Source organism: Emys orbicularis, chromosome 12 (assembly GCF_028017835.1).
Source record: "Emys orbicularis isolate rEmyOrb1 chromosome 12, rEmyOrb1.hap1, whole genome shotgun sequence".
Lineage (NCBI taxonomy): Eukaryota > Metazoa > Chordata > Testudines > Emydidae > Emys > Emys orbicularis.
The window spans coordinates 2084733-2102888 of NC_088694.1; the positions used below are offsets into that span (position 1 = coordinate 2084733).

Consider the following 18156-nt stretch of genomic DNA (forward strand, 5'->3'; position numbering starts at 1 on the left):
TGTGAGCTTTGGAGGCATAAACAGGGAAATCTCTAGTAGGAGTAGAGATATTTTCCCTCTGTATTTGGCACTGGTAGGACCACGGCTGGAATCCCGTGTGCAGTTTTGGTGTCCATAATGCAAGAAGAATGTTGATCAATGGGAGAGGGTTCAGAAAAGAGCCACAAAAATGATGAAAGGATTAGAAATCCGGCCTTTACAGTGAGAGAGTCAAGGAGCTCCATCCATTTAGTTTAACAAAGAGACGGTTAAGGGGTAACTTATTACAGCCTATGAGTACCTGCCTGGGAACAAATATTTAATAATGGGCTCTTCAGTCTAACAGAGAGAATCATAACACGATCCAATGGCTTGGAGCTGAAGCTAGACAAATTCAGACTGAAAATAAGGTATAAATTTTTAACAGAGTAATTAACCATTGGGATAACTTACTAAGAGTTGAAAGGATTCCCAATCCCTGCCAATTTTTAGATCAAGATTGGATGTTTTTCTAAAAGTTCTGCTCTAGGAATTATTTTGAAGAAGTGTTATGGCCTGTGTTTTACAGGAGGTCAGACTAGATCAGGGGTAATCTATTTTTTTGTCAAGGTCCAAATTTCTTGGTCTAGCTATAGTCCAGGTCCAGACTCCAGAGAAAATAATAATTAAAGAAATAATGATAATAATAAGTAAATTAAAAGATTTCAGGGTCCGTTCAAAAGTGTCTGGCGGTCTGGATTTAGTCCGCGGTCCGCCTATTGAGTGCCCCTGGACTAGATGATCACTATGGTCCATTCAGGCCCTGGAATCTACAAATCTATATTGAATATAACCTTTATTAGAAGGCCATCTCCATTGAACAAGTGATTTTTGACAGTCCCTTGAGTGGTTGCTTAAGAATAAGGTTCATTTTTTGAATATAGTAAACGTGTACACAAGACTCAACAAAAAAATAGATGTGCAACTGTATGCATAATTTGTATGTGTAATTACTGTGACTGCACATGCAAAATGGGTATCCAAAAGATGAGTTGTGGGTCATTTACATACACAAGTGCCCAACTTGCATGTGCATTCACAATCTTTTCATATGCAAATTGGGCTTACAAATCCATGCTTAACCTTTTGGAAATCAGGCCCATAATAATACCTAAGTGCATGTGTATATATACACATATATATGCAATAATTCTATTTTCTTAAGAAGCAGGCTGAATGTTCTCTCCAGGAACCTGACTCCTAGAATAACTACCCTTACTTTTACACTAGACTAGATATCCCTACCATCTCCCATCAATACGCCTGGTTTTGTTTGATGGAGTGACATTAGCAGCTGCTGGGTACTGAAGGATGCCGCTTCTTTTCTTGGCAAACCTTGCCAGTCTGAGTTGACACCATTCTTGCCAGTCAGATAAGAGGTACAGTGCTCACCACGTTTTCCACCCCCACCAGTGTCTCGCCACTGCCATGTGGCAGGATTACAGCCTCATGTTCTTCAGCACATCCTAACACACAAAGAGCGGTGATGGTGTTGCTAGCGCTCAGCTGCTGTGTGTGCGAGAGTGAGCTTGGAAAGGTCAGTGCAGGGTAGGAAGGTGATTCAGTTTTGTTCTTCAGGGACCTCATCCTGGCATCACAGTAAAAGCTAGCCCTGCTAATTGGTCTGAGTCTGTGGGGGTTGCATCTGTTTAGTATCCCCCAGCCCCAGAAGGGTGGGTACCGTGTGCAAGGCCAAAGACTTTCTTCTGCCTATTCCCAGCCTAGTGAGATTGCTCTAAATTATGAAAACTGAAATTTTCAATTGGTTAAAATTCCACTCCGGACTCTTCCCTTGTTTTTGTTCTTGGTCCATTTTCACTGGCAGCTTTAGTAGCACACTAGCAGCAGCAGCAGCAGCCACTGCCCTGGCTCTGGTAGGAACCTCCCTGGAGCACTATTTAATTTATCCCCCCTCATCCTGTGTGCTCAAGGCAGCTCAGGGTTGGAACATTGTGCCTGTCCCCCCTCTAACCACATTAGCCCGAGGCCCATCTCATCACCCCTGTCACCCATCACTGATACTAACTCAACTTGCCTGTGCTGTTGTAGGGGGCAGATGGACTGTCGGAGCCTGAGGGCATCTCTCTGAAACGCGTTGCTGTGGTGGAAGATTTCTTTGACATCATCTACTCGATGCATGTGGAGAGCTCAGCAGAGCCAGGCAAAGCACCCAAACATGCTGGCCAGAAGAAAACCTATCGAGCGGTGAGACTTCCTCCTGCATTTCTCAGACAGCAGGGGGCACAGACGCCAAGGGGAAAGGCCTCCTGTGTGAGAATGAGGAATGGGTCTGATGTGGGGGGGGAGTGGGCACAAGTGAAAGGCCTGTGTGTGCGTACGCGTGTGTGGTGTGAAAGAGTGGTATAATGGCACAGCAGCTGTGTTGAGGACACAGGAGGGGGGGGGTAGTGGCACAAGCGTACAGTGGCAGGGAAGTGCACAGCTCAACAGTAACACACAAACGCAACTCTACACATAATCAGAAAAAAAAATCCTCGGAAGGCTTAGACCCTTACTGACCTTGGAGCATTACTCAGGTGAGGGGATGTTTACCCACCCCCTGTGTTTCCTGCTCTGTGCCATCTGCCTCTCTTCCCCCCTCAGTTGTAGAGAAGCATCGCTGAAGGAAAGGGCATAGCTAGAGCAGGAGATTGGGAGTCCGCTGTTCTTTTCCCAGCTCTGATTTGCTGAGTGGCCTTGGATAAACCACATCAACTCTGTGTCTCAGTTTCCTCATCTGCAAAACTGAGGCCATGCCAGGCACCTGAGAGTGGGACATTTTGTAAAGTGCTGCCTAGAGTGCAGAGCACCACATTTCTGTCTATGCAGCCTGAAGCCCAGGAGCTTAGACCAGGAATGAGTTTGTCCAGAAGAGTGTTTAGCAAAGGTTAATATTTCTCCTTCCTCTCCATATTCTTTCAACACAAGTATGTGTGTCCTGTTTCTTTTACATGGGGCACTGAATTCACTCTCCAAGTTCCTGCTGCTGTGTTGAATCCTGGAGGCCTGAGGACCTGGCCACTTGGAAAATTCCTTCTTTGTTAGGACTGGCCATGCAGCAGCAGCTTGTTCTCTGCTGTATGCACCCTTCAGGCTCATGCTTGGGACTCCACTAGGCTGTACATGCTGCCCTGGTCCCTGCAATGAGCCTACCTTCTGCTTGGGATCATGCAGGGCTCTGCATGCTACTTGAGTCCCCACTGGGATACAGGCTGCTGAGTATGCTCCTGTCCCTGCTCCAGACTCCACAGGGTTCTGCACATCCCTTGAGCACCTGTGGTGGAGCCCAGTCCCCCTGCAGGACCTGTGTGCTGCTGGAGCCCCTGCTGAGGAGCAGAGAGCTCTGTGTACATCTCATGTCCCCAGTGCTTGTGTCCCTGCAGCGTTACTGTATACAGTGATGCTCTCTGGCTGGAGGCAGATGACCTCTCCTTCATTAAGGAGGGCAACTCCACCAGCATGACCATAATTCAGAAACTTTCCGCTCATTTCCACAGCAGACCGCTCTGACCCTCCCCTAATTCCTTCAATTCAGCTCTCTGGAGTACTAATCTGTGCACTGCACAGCCTCAGGGGACCAGGCTGAATCCGTCTGTTTTCCCAGGCCTGCTAACAGCAGTCAGCTAGCTCCATGCTCCACCCCTCAGATTCCCTCCTGAGCTGAGATCATCACATTAACAGTGTGTATCCCCTTCTGACCTGGCAGGACTCGACTGTCTGTTCTCCCTTGTGCCCCACCACGCTTCCCTAGAATTCATTTGCTGCCAGGTTTGGGATGTGAAATACTTTGTATTAAATACAGCTTCAGATCCTGGTGGCTTGATGCACAAAGGGGTTCTGTCTGGATGGACAATTCCAGAAGATTCAGTGTGTCCCCTGCTATTTCTCTCTCTCCACCATCTCTAATCAGAGAGTCACTGAAGAGTTTGCCCTTGTCCATGACCTCCAGAGAGAGGCAATCAGAAAGGGAATTTGGATGGGAGATAACTCATCAAGGAAGCTGTCTGCTCTGCAGAGCATCAAATCAGCTGAGAAATAACAATTGTATCACTAAAATTAGCTGAAATTTGCAGCAGACACCATGGGGCTGCTGGAGTGAATGAGAGGTGGGAACTGGTCATAGTCCTACAGGGATGGCTAAGGGGCAAGTTCACAGTACACTTCAGATACTCATGTTTTCCAGCAGCTTTCTTCATGTACCTGAATTGTAGTCCTTTTGTGGAGAGTTCCTGATGACTGAATGTCTGACAGACACCTTGAAAAGCAAAGACACTTATTCAGCCATAAAAGATGTTGAGCAAGATTGGTCTTTGTCTAGAGAGATTGAAGGAAAATCCCATGAGATCCAGGCTCTGCATCCCCAGTTTGAAGCTTTGGGACAAGATCCCTCTGAACTTTCCATCCATCTGCTATTAGCATGCATGTAAAACTGGGGTTATGCTGCCACTTAGTGGAGATAAACGTCTCTCTTCCCCATGATAACTTTAGCTTGCAGAAATCCGTTTTTACCATTATCAACCAAAATACTGCCCCCTTTGCTCTAAAAGACTTTTTTTCTCTTTTTCATCATGTTCACACTTCACCCTTCTCACCTTACCTAAAGGATATAAAATGTTTGGATTTTTAAAGTTGTTTGCAGTGTTGTTGGAGCCATGTTGGTCCCAGAATATTAGAGAGACAGAGTGGGGAGGTAATATCTTTTATTGAACCAACTTCTGTTGGTGGAAGAGACACGCTTTCGAGCTTACACGGAGTTCTTCAGGTCGGATCTTGTCTTTCACCAACAGAAGTTGGTCCAGTAAAAGATATCACCTCATCCACCTTGTCTCTCTGGCTTACGTGTTTCCCATTTTCCTTAGCAAAACAAAATGGAAGAAGTGCTTCCTTTGATCTGAGCATGAGACTAGGAGTCAGGACTTCCTGGGTTCTCTTCCTGAATCCTCTACTCCCTTGCGAGGATACGTCACTCAGACCAAACAATGAAGGTCATTAACCCTTGGAACAAACTCTCCAGAGAGGCGGTGGATTCTCCGTCTCTTGCTATCTTCACATCAAGATTGGATGCCTTTATGGAAGAGATGCTCTAGTCAAACAGAAGTTATTGGGCTCAATACAGGGGTAACTTGGTGAAACTCTTTGGCCTGCGTTATCCAGAAGGTCAGACTAGATAATCTAATGGTACCTTTTGGCCTTAAAATCTACTAATCAAAATTTTAAAACCTAGTGTCTTGATTTTCAGAGGTGCTGATCCGCCTGCTGCAGCTCAGAGTAGTGGGTGCCCAGCTTCACAATCAGGCTGCATATTTGGGTGCCTAAATATGCATAGCGGTGCTTAACTTCAGGCACCAAAGTATGGAAAATTTGGCCTTAGCTTTTCTGTACCCTTGTTTCCTTATCTGTAAAACAGGGGTAACTCATACCTACCTCAGAGGTATTGAGAAATTTAATTTCTCATTAATATTTGTAAATGTTTTCTGTTCCCTCAATAAAATGTGTCATAGAAATACAAAGTGTTATTAACAATAACTGATTTTCATTGTGGAAAAGACATAACTTCTCCTAAAAAGAGTTATGGATTCTTCCAATTACTGGTATAATGGTAATTAACAATGCAAACAGAACAAGAACCTCAGAGACCTCACTCTCACTCAGTTTAAGAACTTACAGCTACACTGTTCTCAGCCTTTCCTGCTAGGAGTAATTATAGGAGATGGCATAGGAGTTCCAGCTGTATGGGAAGTCCAGAGGGCTGTTCTTGTCAGTTGAGGTCACTGTTGGCCTTATCCTGTGATATGCAGAGCACCTCCTGAGAGGTGCTGTGCTCCGCCAATAACCGTTACGGTGATAAGGACACACTGTGCACTTCACAGGATAGGGCCCTAAAGGAGTGTCTCACTCTGAGTTAATACTGTTCTTTCCTATGCTGAGCAAGGTGAAGTGGGACAAGACCTGTGATCACTCATGTCCTTTGGTTCCGTGTGTTAAGCAGTCTCTCTTATCTAGGATACACAGACATCTCATTGTTTTCCCAGATTGCAGAGACCTATGCTTTCCTTCCAAGAGAAGCTGTGACCAGGTTCCTGATGAGTTGCACTGAGTGCCAGAAGAGGATGCATTTTAACTCCAATGGACTGGAGCCCAAAGGTAAATGCAAATGAGTTCTGCCAGCATAGGTGACTCTAGGCCAGGGGTTCTCAAATTTCATTGCACCGTGACCCATAGGCGCCAACTTTCCACGGCACTGGTAGGTGCTTGCGCGCCCCTGGCCCTGCCCCGACTCCACCCTTTCCCCGCCCCGCCCCCATTCCAACCCTTTCCCCAAAGTCCCCGCCGCAACTCCACCCCCTCCCTGCCCCTATTGGACCCCTTCCCCAAATCCCCACCCCAGCCCCACCTCTTCCCCGAGTGTGCCGCATTCCCCCTCCCTCCCAGCACTTGCTGTGTGAAACAGCGGGGGGGGGGGGGGGGGAGGCCGGGGGAAAGCGGGCATGCGGCGTGCTCAGGGGAGGAGGCGGAGGCGAGCTGGGGCAGGGAGCTGCAGAGCACCAATTTTTCCCTGCGAGTGCTCCAGTCCCGGAGCACCCACGGAGTCGGCGCCTATGCCGCGACCCCCTTCTGACAACAAAAATTACTACACAACCCCAGGAGGGGGGACTGAAGCCAGAGCCCTGACACCCCGTGGTGGGGGGGCTCGGGCTTCGGCTTTGACCACGGGCCCCAGCAAGTCTAACGTCAGCCCTGATGACCGTATTAAAAAGGGGTTGCAACCCACTTTGGGATCCCGGCCCACAGTTTGAGAACCGCTACTCTAGGCATTTCACATTGAAATGCAGTCATTGAATCGATATCAGGACACTGTGTGGTTGGCAGTGGTATTTCTTTTCCAAAAGAATTTCATTACCTATATTATTGATAATACATTAATATATTAAAACTGAAAGAACTGTGCAAAAATAATTTACTGTTCACTTTATATGCTGTTTGGTTTTGTTTTTTACCTTTTCTCAAATTGGACAAGGACAATAGACTAGGCAGTTTCATTTTTTTTTCTGGTCAGTTTCACTTTCTGATTCTCCTGCACTAGCACCATGCCTTAATGTTTGAGTCAGAAACACTGCAGATATTTCTGTTGGTTTTAGATTTTGCAAGGCCTTCTCCTCCCCCCACCCCCCCTCAAAACTTATATTTCTGAACAAGTTTGATCTTAAATTTCCCCTTTAAACTATTAGTTACATAATGAAAGATAATGAAAAGTTTGAATAACTGAAGTTTCTGATAATGAAGTAATTTGCAGTACTTAATAGACATGCAGGTTGTGACCCTATTTTGGATAACAGAGAGTGTTTGTGATATTCAAGATTATGCTACGTAAATGTATACACCAAATTATCACCACAACTCCGGTATTTAGTTTCATTATCCTTCCTTTGTAAGCTTATCAGTTCTTGGCGTTTAAAGACAAAAACAATGCATAACCCTGGGCAAAATTCTCTGCTGATGTAAAAGGGAAAAATGCCACTGAAGTCAGTGTTTATAATATTTGTTATGGTGAATTGTAAACTTTTATTTTGTGTTACCAAGTACAAAACATAAAACTGTCTCAGGGAGGTTTTCTTGAACAAAAATAATTAAAAACACAACCCATAATACAGAGAATTAAAACATTTTTAAAATGTTTAGGCAAATGTGATGCATTTGGCAACTCTCATCCAGCAGAGAAGCAAAATAAAATGAAAAAAGTGCCCTACACCAGGAAATTTCTCCTATTAAATACCAACTCCCACCAGTTAACTCCTGTGAGCAGACTTATGGACAGCCTTAGAGGTTCCAATTAAATGGATTATGTGTGCCATTTATTCATAGCTAGTTATTGAAAGGCATTGCGGTGAGTATATTTTTTAGAAATTGTCCCAAATAAGCATGTGACATTTATTAGCCTATGCTTCATTACTGCAGCATATTCCCATGTTGCTGATTAAAGACTCAGGCCTGGATGCACAAAGGTTCTTAGGTGCCTAGAAAAATCACAGGAACACCCTGCGATTCACAAAGCCTGAGTTAGGCACCTAGGCTCCCTATACAGTGAATGGGGAGAGAGGTGCTTTCGACTGTCATTCACAAAAGCCAGTACTCTAGTCAGGAAGCCGCCTAAGCCAGACAAGGGGAGATGCCAACCTAGTGGCGTGCACTAAACACCACCCCTCTCTCAGAGATAGGCACCTAAGTCTTGACTTCAGAGAGGCACTTATCTCTGCTAGCAATTGTCAACTGGAAACTCACTTTGGAGTTAGGTGCCTTTGCTAGAGGTCAGGGTTTGGGGGGAGGGAGGAGCTCCCTCATCACTTTTCGCCCCGTGGTAGGGTATTTATCTAGGATGCGGAAGACCCCCAGTTCAAATTCCCTCTCCACCCAAGGGGGAGTAGGGATTTGAACAGGGATCTGCCAGCTCTCAGGAGAGTGCTCTGACCATTGGACTATAGGATAATCTGATAAGGGGTCCCCTAGACCCAATTCACAGCACTTGAATAACATCTAGCACCAACAGAGCTGTCTGTCCCACCATTGAGATAGGCCATGACCCTGTTCTTCCAGGCCCTTAATGGAATGGGACTTGGCTATTTCAGAGACTGCCTTATTGTCCCTGATCTCCTGAAATAGCTGTGTTTCCCAGAGACACTGCAGCTGCACAGGCTGATTCTGGCCAGACAGCACTGGGTGCTACACATCCTCAGTAACTGAACCCTGGCTATGGAACTCGTGGTCAGAAGAGACTACACTGAGCCAAAGCCTGACTGTCTTGATCAAAGTGTAACAGAGACCTTTTCAATAAAGCCTTCCCTCAAAATCAATGCTCTTCGAAAATAAACCAAGCAGACAAAAAAAAAAAAAATCTTTCACACTGCTCCTCGGCCAGGAGGGGCAGAAAGAGACAAATGCCTTTCTGTTCTGAGCTTTTCTCCTCTTTAATTTTGTGCAGGGCACAGAGCCTACCTAGAAACCTATGAAAGATAGATGGATTAGATTAACTCTTATCAAGAACATTGGCTAATTCCACTGATATTTATTTAGGTGGGAATTTATCTGGAGTAGATCACATTGGCATTTGGTGAAAGATTACACACCCACATCTAAAATGTAACTCACAGTAGGGTGAAAAAAATCAGAACCCTCCCTTCCAGTTCTCACCTCCATCATTTGTCAAACAAATCTCACCTCGCTGCATTCCCGATCAGAAAAATCCCTGACTAAGTAAATGGGTCTTGTGCTGAACTCTGCAGGGCACCAATGTGATGCATGAAAACAAATTGTCTTGCTTATAGGAAACTTGGAACAACACTGAGCCTCTTCATAATCTCAGTGATGCTGGTATAAATAAGTAACTCCGCTGGAGCTACGTAGATGTGGAATTAGGATCAGGCCAGCTCCAGTCTAAACAATTCTGCCTGTGTTATATAGAGTTTTCGGGCATGGGGGGAGTTAGTGTATTTTTCTCTTTATAAAAATATTATGACAGTATTTTACAATAATGGCATAAACCAGTGCAGCAGCCCCCTGGTAGGATTCAGTATGCAGGACTATAAAATGTGGAGTCCCCGCAGGGCTTTTTAAAATAAGGTTTCCCTATCTTTTATTACTAGATACTTTGGCTTGGGAAAAAAAAAATCTTTGTTTTTATAGGGCCAGATTCTTATCTGAGTCCCAGTGAAGTAAATGCACAGTAAAGGTGTTGAAGTTAATGGGATGATTCCAGGTTCACACCATGTAACTGAAGGCAGAATCTGACTGTCAGAGTCATCGGCTCCTGCTGCTTATTCACCATTTGATGACATCATCCCCCATTTGTGGAACTGCATTAATTACTTCAGCACCCAATTGTGATGTGAAAGATGGAAGCCTGGCGGGAAGTAGGGAACAAGCCAGGAGAAGTAGTGTTTGCCACCAGGCTCTGCAGGGGCAGAGAGCCTCCTGAGAAGCCACTACTGGCCCTCAAAGCAGGGATCCTTGAGGGTCAGCTGATGTCAATTTGCTCGCCTTAAGCCCTGAATAGCAAGAATCTTTGGAAAGAGGTTACTGTTAAGCTCTTCTCCCACTCAGATCACATAGGTTCTTGGATAGAAGCCACTGCGGACACACCCTCCTCCTTCCCCGACTCACGCTACTGAGATATTCTGGGGATATCACTTTGTGCTCCTCAAACTGCCACCCCGCCCAGTCAGACAGCAGAGGTCTTCAAGGTCCAGCTGCTTTCAGGCTGCTTCCTCTTGCCAGCAGCAGAGCTCTTTGGAGGGCAGAGTGTTTGTCATTAGCAGTTCACTTCCTCTGTATACATTAGCAGAACAGTTAGGGGAGAGAGATCCCTAGAATACCAATAAACCTACTGGACATACAGTCCTTGGGGGAACCCCAGAAACCAGCCCTCTGTGAACGAAGAGCAGATTAATCCTAGACTGCTGCTGACATGCTATAAGCACGCTATGCTCACTCCTTATTAAGGACAGGCAATATTCATTTATCTGAATTTCTAAAGTAACTGAGTTTCAGAGTAGCAGCCATGTTAGTCTGTATTAGCAAAAACAACGAGGAGTCCTTGTGGCACCTTAGAGACTAACAAATTTATTTGGGCCTAAGCTTTCGTGGGCTAGAACCCACTTCCTCAGATGCATGGAGTGAAAAATTACAGTAGGCAGGTATAAATATACAGCACATGAAAAGATGGGAGTTGCCTTACCAAGTGGGGTTGGGGGGGAGGTCAGTGCTAATGAGGCCAATTCAATCAGGCTGGATGTGGCCCATTCCCAATAGTTGAGGTTCAGCTAGTTTTGATTCCAGTGAAACAAAGGCAGAAAGAGTGTCATAATGACAGAAACACCCCAATATTTGTATGGTGACTTTTCACAGAAAGTTAGAAGCTATTTTTTGTTTTCATATAGAGAGATGGTAGAAGACGACCAAAGCAAAGCAACATACTGAACCCCCCCCGCCCCACCATATAGTAGTAGTGCTATGGAAGGTATAATCATAGACACTAGAGGATGAAAGGACCCTTAAGGCCACTTTGTCCTTCCCCCTTACAATGCAGGAGGGCTTTGTCCAGACTAGTTTTAAAAGTCCCAGGGTGATGGAGCTTGCACCACATCTCCTGGGGACTAATAGACCTTTCTGTCCCCTCCTGATAGCCTCCATTTTCTGCTAGTAAGAATTGCATCCCATTGCTCTTACTCGTACCACCATAGCTGGGATTCTGCCAAAGCACAGGAAGTCCCCACCCTCTGGACACTACACAGCCCAGCTCCTTATGCATCGCCCCATAGGCTGGGATATGAGCAGGGGTGGAAGACAAGCCCCCCAGGTATGTTCAGATCCACTAACCATTGATCCCTGCAGAGCAGAAATGCAAGAGCAGCAAAGGCTACTTCAGCCTGAGGGCTTCAGCAGTGGATATGAAGCATCCTAGAGGGAGAGGTTTTTCTCTTTTCATCTCACACAGACCTACCTTCCCTCATGCTTGGGGCAGTGGGAAAAGAGGATCTGGCCCAAATATGACAACACGCTTTGTCACAGGGTGCTCTACTCACTGTTGGGGGGTGCCCCCTTCTGGCAGTTCTGAGATTAGCTCCACCCAGTTCAGTGCCCCCTTTCTGGTCTTCCACCCTTGCAGCTCTCCTCTTGCTCACGGAGTTGCAATACGGCTGCTTCATGACTCAGCCCTCTGGCTGAGTCACACCCTGATTTCCCCTTCCCAGGGAGTCTTTCAAAGTCCTTCTGCACCAGCAGCATGAGGCAGTCCTCATTCTCACTGCCCTGTGTCATGCCCACAGTGACTCCAGCAATCTTCCTATTCACTGCCCCCAGCAATACCGCTCTGCAGTGGATGGTAGGAGAACCCAGGCCCACCCTCTGCTCTGGGTTCCAGTCCAGGGCCCTGTAGCAAGCAGTTGGTCAGGGACTTCACCAACCTTACTGCTCTTGCCCCTGGATGACTTCCTACCATGCTCCTTGAAGCTTCTTTTTCATCAGCCTTCCTAGTCAGACCCCTCTCCCTTAGGCCTACTAAGTAAAACCTTCCTAGCGGCCCTTTTTCTCCCTTGCCTCAGAGAGAGACTGTGGGCTTCCTCACTGCTGCCTCTCACATTGTTTCCAGCCTCATAGCTTTATAGATGCCCCCTGTTCCCTCACAGGTGAGCTTCCTTCTAATTAGTGGCCTCCACTCATCCTACATCTCCTCTGTTTACAGCTTAATTGGCTGATTGGGCCTACCTGGCCTCATTCAACTGTGTGGGGACTGTACCCCATCATACCAGCTCCATAGCTGCTGCAAACCCATAATGCATGCTTCACTCACTTTGTGCATGAGTCTTCTTTTCTTAAAACTGGATTCACAACACGGGACTGCTCTTGGGAAGACAAAACCCACTAGCCATAGGGTCCACCAGGATTCTATGGCCACACACACAGATGCAAGTGCAGTATTTCCTTCTTCCCTGAAAAAGTCACTGCTCTTTTCCACCTGTCCTCTTAGATTCTGTCTTTTCTTCTACAATCAGGTCTTGCCATTACATTAAGAGGCTACAAGCTCAGCCTTGCTGGGTGCTCTTTCTAAATGTCTTTTGCCAGGTCCAGTTCATGCTCTGGAGCAAGTGGCAGCTTCTAAGTTCTGTCACCAAGTGCTAGGAGACAGTATTTTGTAGGAACTCCAGTCAGGTGCCTGATCATATTACCGCATAGACCCCACTGTGGTCATAGTTTTCATTGTTTCATTAATGCTGCTTGAGACTTCCTGATCTGAGCACAGCTTTTATGCTGCTGATTTATTTATTTGAACCTTACGACGCTCTGAATCGGTTTTAGTCCCATTTGGCAAAGACATGACGTGTGTCCCTGGGAGCTTTCTCCTCTTTCCTGCAACCAGTTTGTAGGAGCCCCTTCTGCGCTGGGTTTTTAGCAGTTTTTGTTTCACTAGTTAACATTATCCCACATAGGATAGTGGGTTATTTTGTGTGCTTGTGACATGCAGGCAAGGAAGTGTTAATCAATCTATTGGCCAAAGCCAGGGAAAGAGAAGGGCAACATCCAGCCATCCAAAAGAAAGAAAATGAAGATACAGTATTTTATAAAAAATGGACTTTGGGACAATGGCTGCTCCACTATGGCCAACTGGCTGCTCTCGGATCAGGTGGCTGCTGCCCTGAATGCATTCTTGAAGTTTTGTCTATTTCTCACATTTGGGGCTAATTCCCTAGAGGGGGAGGAGCGGGGGAAGGAAGAGACGGGGCAGGAAGGGGTGGAGTGGGGGCGGGGCCTGGGACTGAGCACGCCCTGGGAACTCAGGAAGTCGGCGCCTATGGCCTAGCAGACAAGGGAGAGATGACATAAGGTCTAGAAAATAATTAAGAGTTCGTTTTACAGTGGACTCTACTTGACTGGCTGGAAATACCGTTTGCTTGAGTGGTCTGAATCTGACTTTCTCATGATCACTAAGTCTTCATGTGGATGTATAGAAAGCTGTCAATAGGGACAGTTTAAGAAAATAAATAAATAAAAAGGTTATTTTAATGGTCTCACTGAAACACAATCTCCATCACAAGAGGGAGGTACTTCCAAAACTGCCTTAACATTCACCCCAAAATGAAGGAGTCCCCATCACAATGGGTGCGACTTCGCAGCACTACAACTGGCTGGAAAAATCGGGTTGTTTGTGAAACTCTCTCTGGGTTCCTTTTGGCCAGAGGTGGTTTTGAGCCTTCTGGCAGGGTTAGATGTTTCATTCTGCGTTTCATGTTTAGTGACTCAAATTACAAATGTTACATTATGTGTAACCGTTTCCACACAGGATGGTTCCTTTGCAATGACAGGGAATTCCCGGCAGGGTGGGGCCTTTATGCAGCCTGTAGCACAATGGGCCCCAATACTGAATGGGGGCTTTGGGGGGCTACTGCAATTCAGATATTAAATAATGCTGACAGCAGTACAGCATCAGGTCTGTGCTGCCAGGCTCCCACGTCTAAAAGCTTTCCTTTTGTTTTTTACTTCAGAAAATGAGCCACCCTCCTCTTTGGTCTCTGGAATCATTGACTACAACATGCCTCTCACCTCCACCTATCTGAAGCAAATGAAGCTGCGGGTCATGAATTCACAGGAGCAGGTGAGTCGCTCTCTTCCTGACTAACAGAGTCGGTCTGAGCAGCACCAGGTGCAGAGCAGATTTCTGTCCAGACTGAAGGGGTAGGGTGAATGGCTGATGCTTGGCATCTCAAAGTAGTGATGGCCAGATTTTCACAGGAACAGTTTTGCACATGTCTAGCTTGTGTGCACGTGCAGGTTGGGAATTGCACAATTGCAGAGAGTGTTGTTGTGTGTAGGTTGCGTGCACGCAACATTTTGTTTTTGAAAGTCTGTCTCTAAAAATCCATGCAGGGTTTTTGCCGAAAGGGCACGGAGGAGAGGAACAGAAATGTATTCAGTGCAGTTATTGTTCATTACTATCTGCATATTCTTTAGACATATGGTGGTTTTAAGTGAAATTAATATAAAAATATCCATGACGAAGAGGAATGTATTTCTCTGCCACCTTCCAAACTGCTTAAGGACTTTAGCAGATCGGGACTGATCCCTAGAATTGCTTCCGTTGCTCAGGTGTTCTCTTTTCTCGAGTTGTTCGGCATCTTGCTGGAGAGTCAGCTCCAGTCACTTCCTTCTTGTCTCCAGCTGGGAAGAGGCTCAGCTGTTTGGTGACAATATTATGCCTCTGGATTTTGATTTGGGAATGGAGAGGGTAGACTGCCACATGATTATACCCAGGCCATGGAATTTTCCAGTGTTCTGCAGCTGCAGAATTTGCCAAGGGATCCTCAATGCACCATGGAAACAGACTATAAAAAGAATACACTTTACTGACTCCCCACAAAGTTGCATTGCTGGCACTTCAGAAACCAAGTGTCAGATTTTCTTCCCACCAAATAGAGGTTGGAGTCTGATCCCCTTATGCTTTTCTCCCTACCTTCCCATTACCACCAGGAGCTGAGGAGGGGTGTGTGTGTGTGTGTTGTAGCAAGCAGGAGGCATTGGTTAATTGTTAACTTGAATGGTGAAGTTGAAGTACATGGATGGTTGTTATCTGATGGCAGCCTAAAGAGAGAACTCAGTGCAGGGGTGTAAGTAAAGTGTCAGATCGCGGTTATTTGCAGGGACTGAGGAAATAGATGTTGAATCTTTTCATTGGGTCAGTGGAAAAAACACCTTACTCTGGGGCTAAATTACATGTTGGAGGGTGCACTTCAGCATAGCTTTTCCTTGCACATGCTGGACACCCGAGTTTAACAGTCTCTGTCCAGTGGGTAATATTAGAGTTTTAGAACTGTGAAAAGCTGGGGATCTAATGATGTTGCAATCAGTTGTGGAGTCTGATGCTGTAGAATTATGGACAGCTCTACATCTTCACCAACCTAGAATCTCTTTTCCTCAGAAACTGTCTCTGAACATCATGAGAAAATTGGATTCTAAACTGGATCAGTTCAAGGGGCTTGGATGGCTCAGGGGATCAGTACCAAAAGAAAGAATCTGATCACTGGTTCTATATCCATCCTTGGATGGGGTGACCAAAAGTTGTTAACACTTGCTGACTGTTCAGTGGCTTATGTGAAATGAGTTTGGTGGGTCTCAGTCTACAAAAACTCCCACCATAATTGACTTTTTTACTGCAAGGCTATGGACCAAATGGGTCATGGAGACTGAACTCTTATCTCAACGCAGGAAGAGGTCCTTTCACGTCAAGGATGAGGCATATTAGCAGGGTTGTGTGGGAGGTTTGCCTAATCACTGCTTGTGCTTTACCTGTTCTATGAAAGAGATGACTTCATTCTCCTGGTCTCTAAAACTCAATTAACTAAAAATATGTGATGAATCTTAACCAAAATCCCGGATCCAAGTCATAAATTTGGATCTGAATTTCCATATTGAATTTACCTCTACAATGAGCCAAACCCAAAACCTTGGAAATCAGTAGAATTTGATGTAGGACCTGAGTTTTGAACTCTGGAGTTCAGGAGTGTGTGTGTCTGGAATTTTTTCTCAATAAATTACAGCAATAGCAAGTGTGTGTCCTCAGTTCTGTTCTTGGACCTGTCACTAAAAAGATGTATAGGAAATGTACTGCTACCAAGAAATGCTTTTGCATCTGGCTAACTGAGCCTCGAAAACAGTCCAATGTGGGGAGTAGAAAGCTGCAAACAAGATGGCTGTTGCTGGGCAGACCAACACACTGAGCTATTTGATTTTACTAACTGAATTTATTTCCCTTTCTGAATCTAACCCTCTCCCTGACTCGCCAGCTCAGGAGTAGAAGGTGATTGGAGATAAATGCCAAAGAACAAAAAAATAAACTAATTAGCTGAAAACAGCATAAGGTTCTCAGATGCCATATTCCATTGCCCTGGTCCTGAGCTCGGACTTGCAAACAGAGGTACCTTGAAACCACTGCACCATAAGGAAACTATTAGAATATTTATGTTTATAGACATACAAAGCAAATACATCAGAGACTTCACTGGAGGGGAGATTAGGAGTTATCACCATGAGGACACAGGCAGGTGGAGAGGAGCCTGATAAGTGACTAGTTCATGAGAGAAAAGATGCAAGATTCTCTCAGCACGGCCCAGGAAACAGGGAACAGCAACACAGGCATAACAAGAAGAACATTGTAATGTATGCTATGCACTTCGGAAGCAATTGTTATCTGAGGATCTTACAGCGCTATACAAAGATTACATTAATTAATCCTTACAACACCACTGTAACATAGGTAAGCATTATTATCTCTGTTTTACAGACGGGTGAAATGCTGCATAGAGAGGTTAAGGGTCTGAATTTCAGAATTACTGAGCACCTGCATCTCCAGTTGAAGTTCACAAGGGACTTCGCTATTGCCAATTTAATCTTCTGCGGAAGACACTCCAATAGTAGTTTGATGGGCAGCTCAATGAACTCCTAAGACGGACAGGTAGATAGTTGATGTCAATGGAAGCTGGAGGTACTCAGCACTTCTGAAAATGGCCCTAAATGATTTGCCCAAGGTCACACATCATGGTTAAAACCACTTCAAAAAATTCCTTTGTTAGTAGAAAGATACGTCCAAATGATTATACTGAATATCTGTCAGTAAAGAGTCCTCAAGCCCGTTTCCAGTCATGGATAATGTACTAGGTTCTTTTTAAAGCAGGACACACTAGCCAAATCCTGCCCTCACTTGCACTCATGCAATCCCCCTGAAGTCAGGCCAGGCAGGGCCCATTGTAAATAGGACGTACAATATTTGGAAATATAACCTACACTTCTGAAAGCTTGAGGAGATTGTGGCCGTAGCTGTGGGGGCAGGGTGGGGCAGAGGGGAGCCTGCTGTACCTGGGGCTGGGAGTAGATGAGGTGTGGGGCAGAGGGTAGTGTGTCAAGGCTGGGGTCGGGGGAGGTTGGGTGGTAGGGAGGAGCACACCATGGGGGGTAGGGAGGGTGGGGCTTGAGGGAGCGTGCCGTAGTGGGAAGAAGACATGAATGTTACTCAACTTTAGCTGTGATGCATCTGGACATGATGGATCAAGAGCACATATTAAAGGAAACAAACAGGAAATCAGGTACCAGTACAATGTTCTCCTCTGCCTGACCTTATCCCAGTGGTTCAGAGCAGGAGAAAGGTGTTAACCGGTATTAGGTTAGACCTTATGGAGCTGATGCTACACCTCAGTTTCCCACAAAGCGTCATATTGTTTATAATAGAACTTTCATCTTTCCCGGATATGGAATCAGCCAGACAAAGATTAAAGAGGATCATTTTGCTCAGGATGGAAAGAGTGGAAAAAGTGACAAAGGGGCAATCTGTTAAAATGGAGTAATCTCCCTGGATCCCTCCTGCCTGGGGCTGAACCAAATGTTTGTGTATTATCCATTCTAATCTTACATTTGTAACTTATCCATGCCATTTCTGCTGTGTGAAGGTAGTGGGTCCTGCGACTACCAATTTCTGCCCAAGGATGTGGTGGCTAATTTGAGAGGCTGCTGTGACTTAAATCTTCATGCTTAATGTTCAAAGGAAATCCTAATGTTTCACATCCACTTAGCTGGCTCACCCCTTCCCCCAAATGGATGCTC

At 45.6% G+C, this 18156-nt stretch overlaps 1 protein-coding gene across 1 annotated transcript in view; it reads left to right on the forward strand.

The window, feature by feature from the left end:
* Positions 1–18156, forward strand: part of NOL4L (nucleolar protein 4 like) — an 89928-nt gene that overhangs the window by 22087 nt on the left and 49685 nt on the right. Inside the window, exons 2-4 of the mRNA XM_065414528.1 lie at positions 2068–2223; positions 6051–6162; positions 14052–14161. Coding sequence (XP_065270600.1) covers positions 2068–2223; positions 6051–6162; positions 14052–14161 — 378 coding nt within the window. The remainder of the gene's footprint in view (positions 1–2067; positions 2224–6050; positions 6163–14051; positions 14162–18156) is intronic.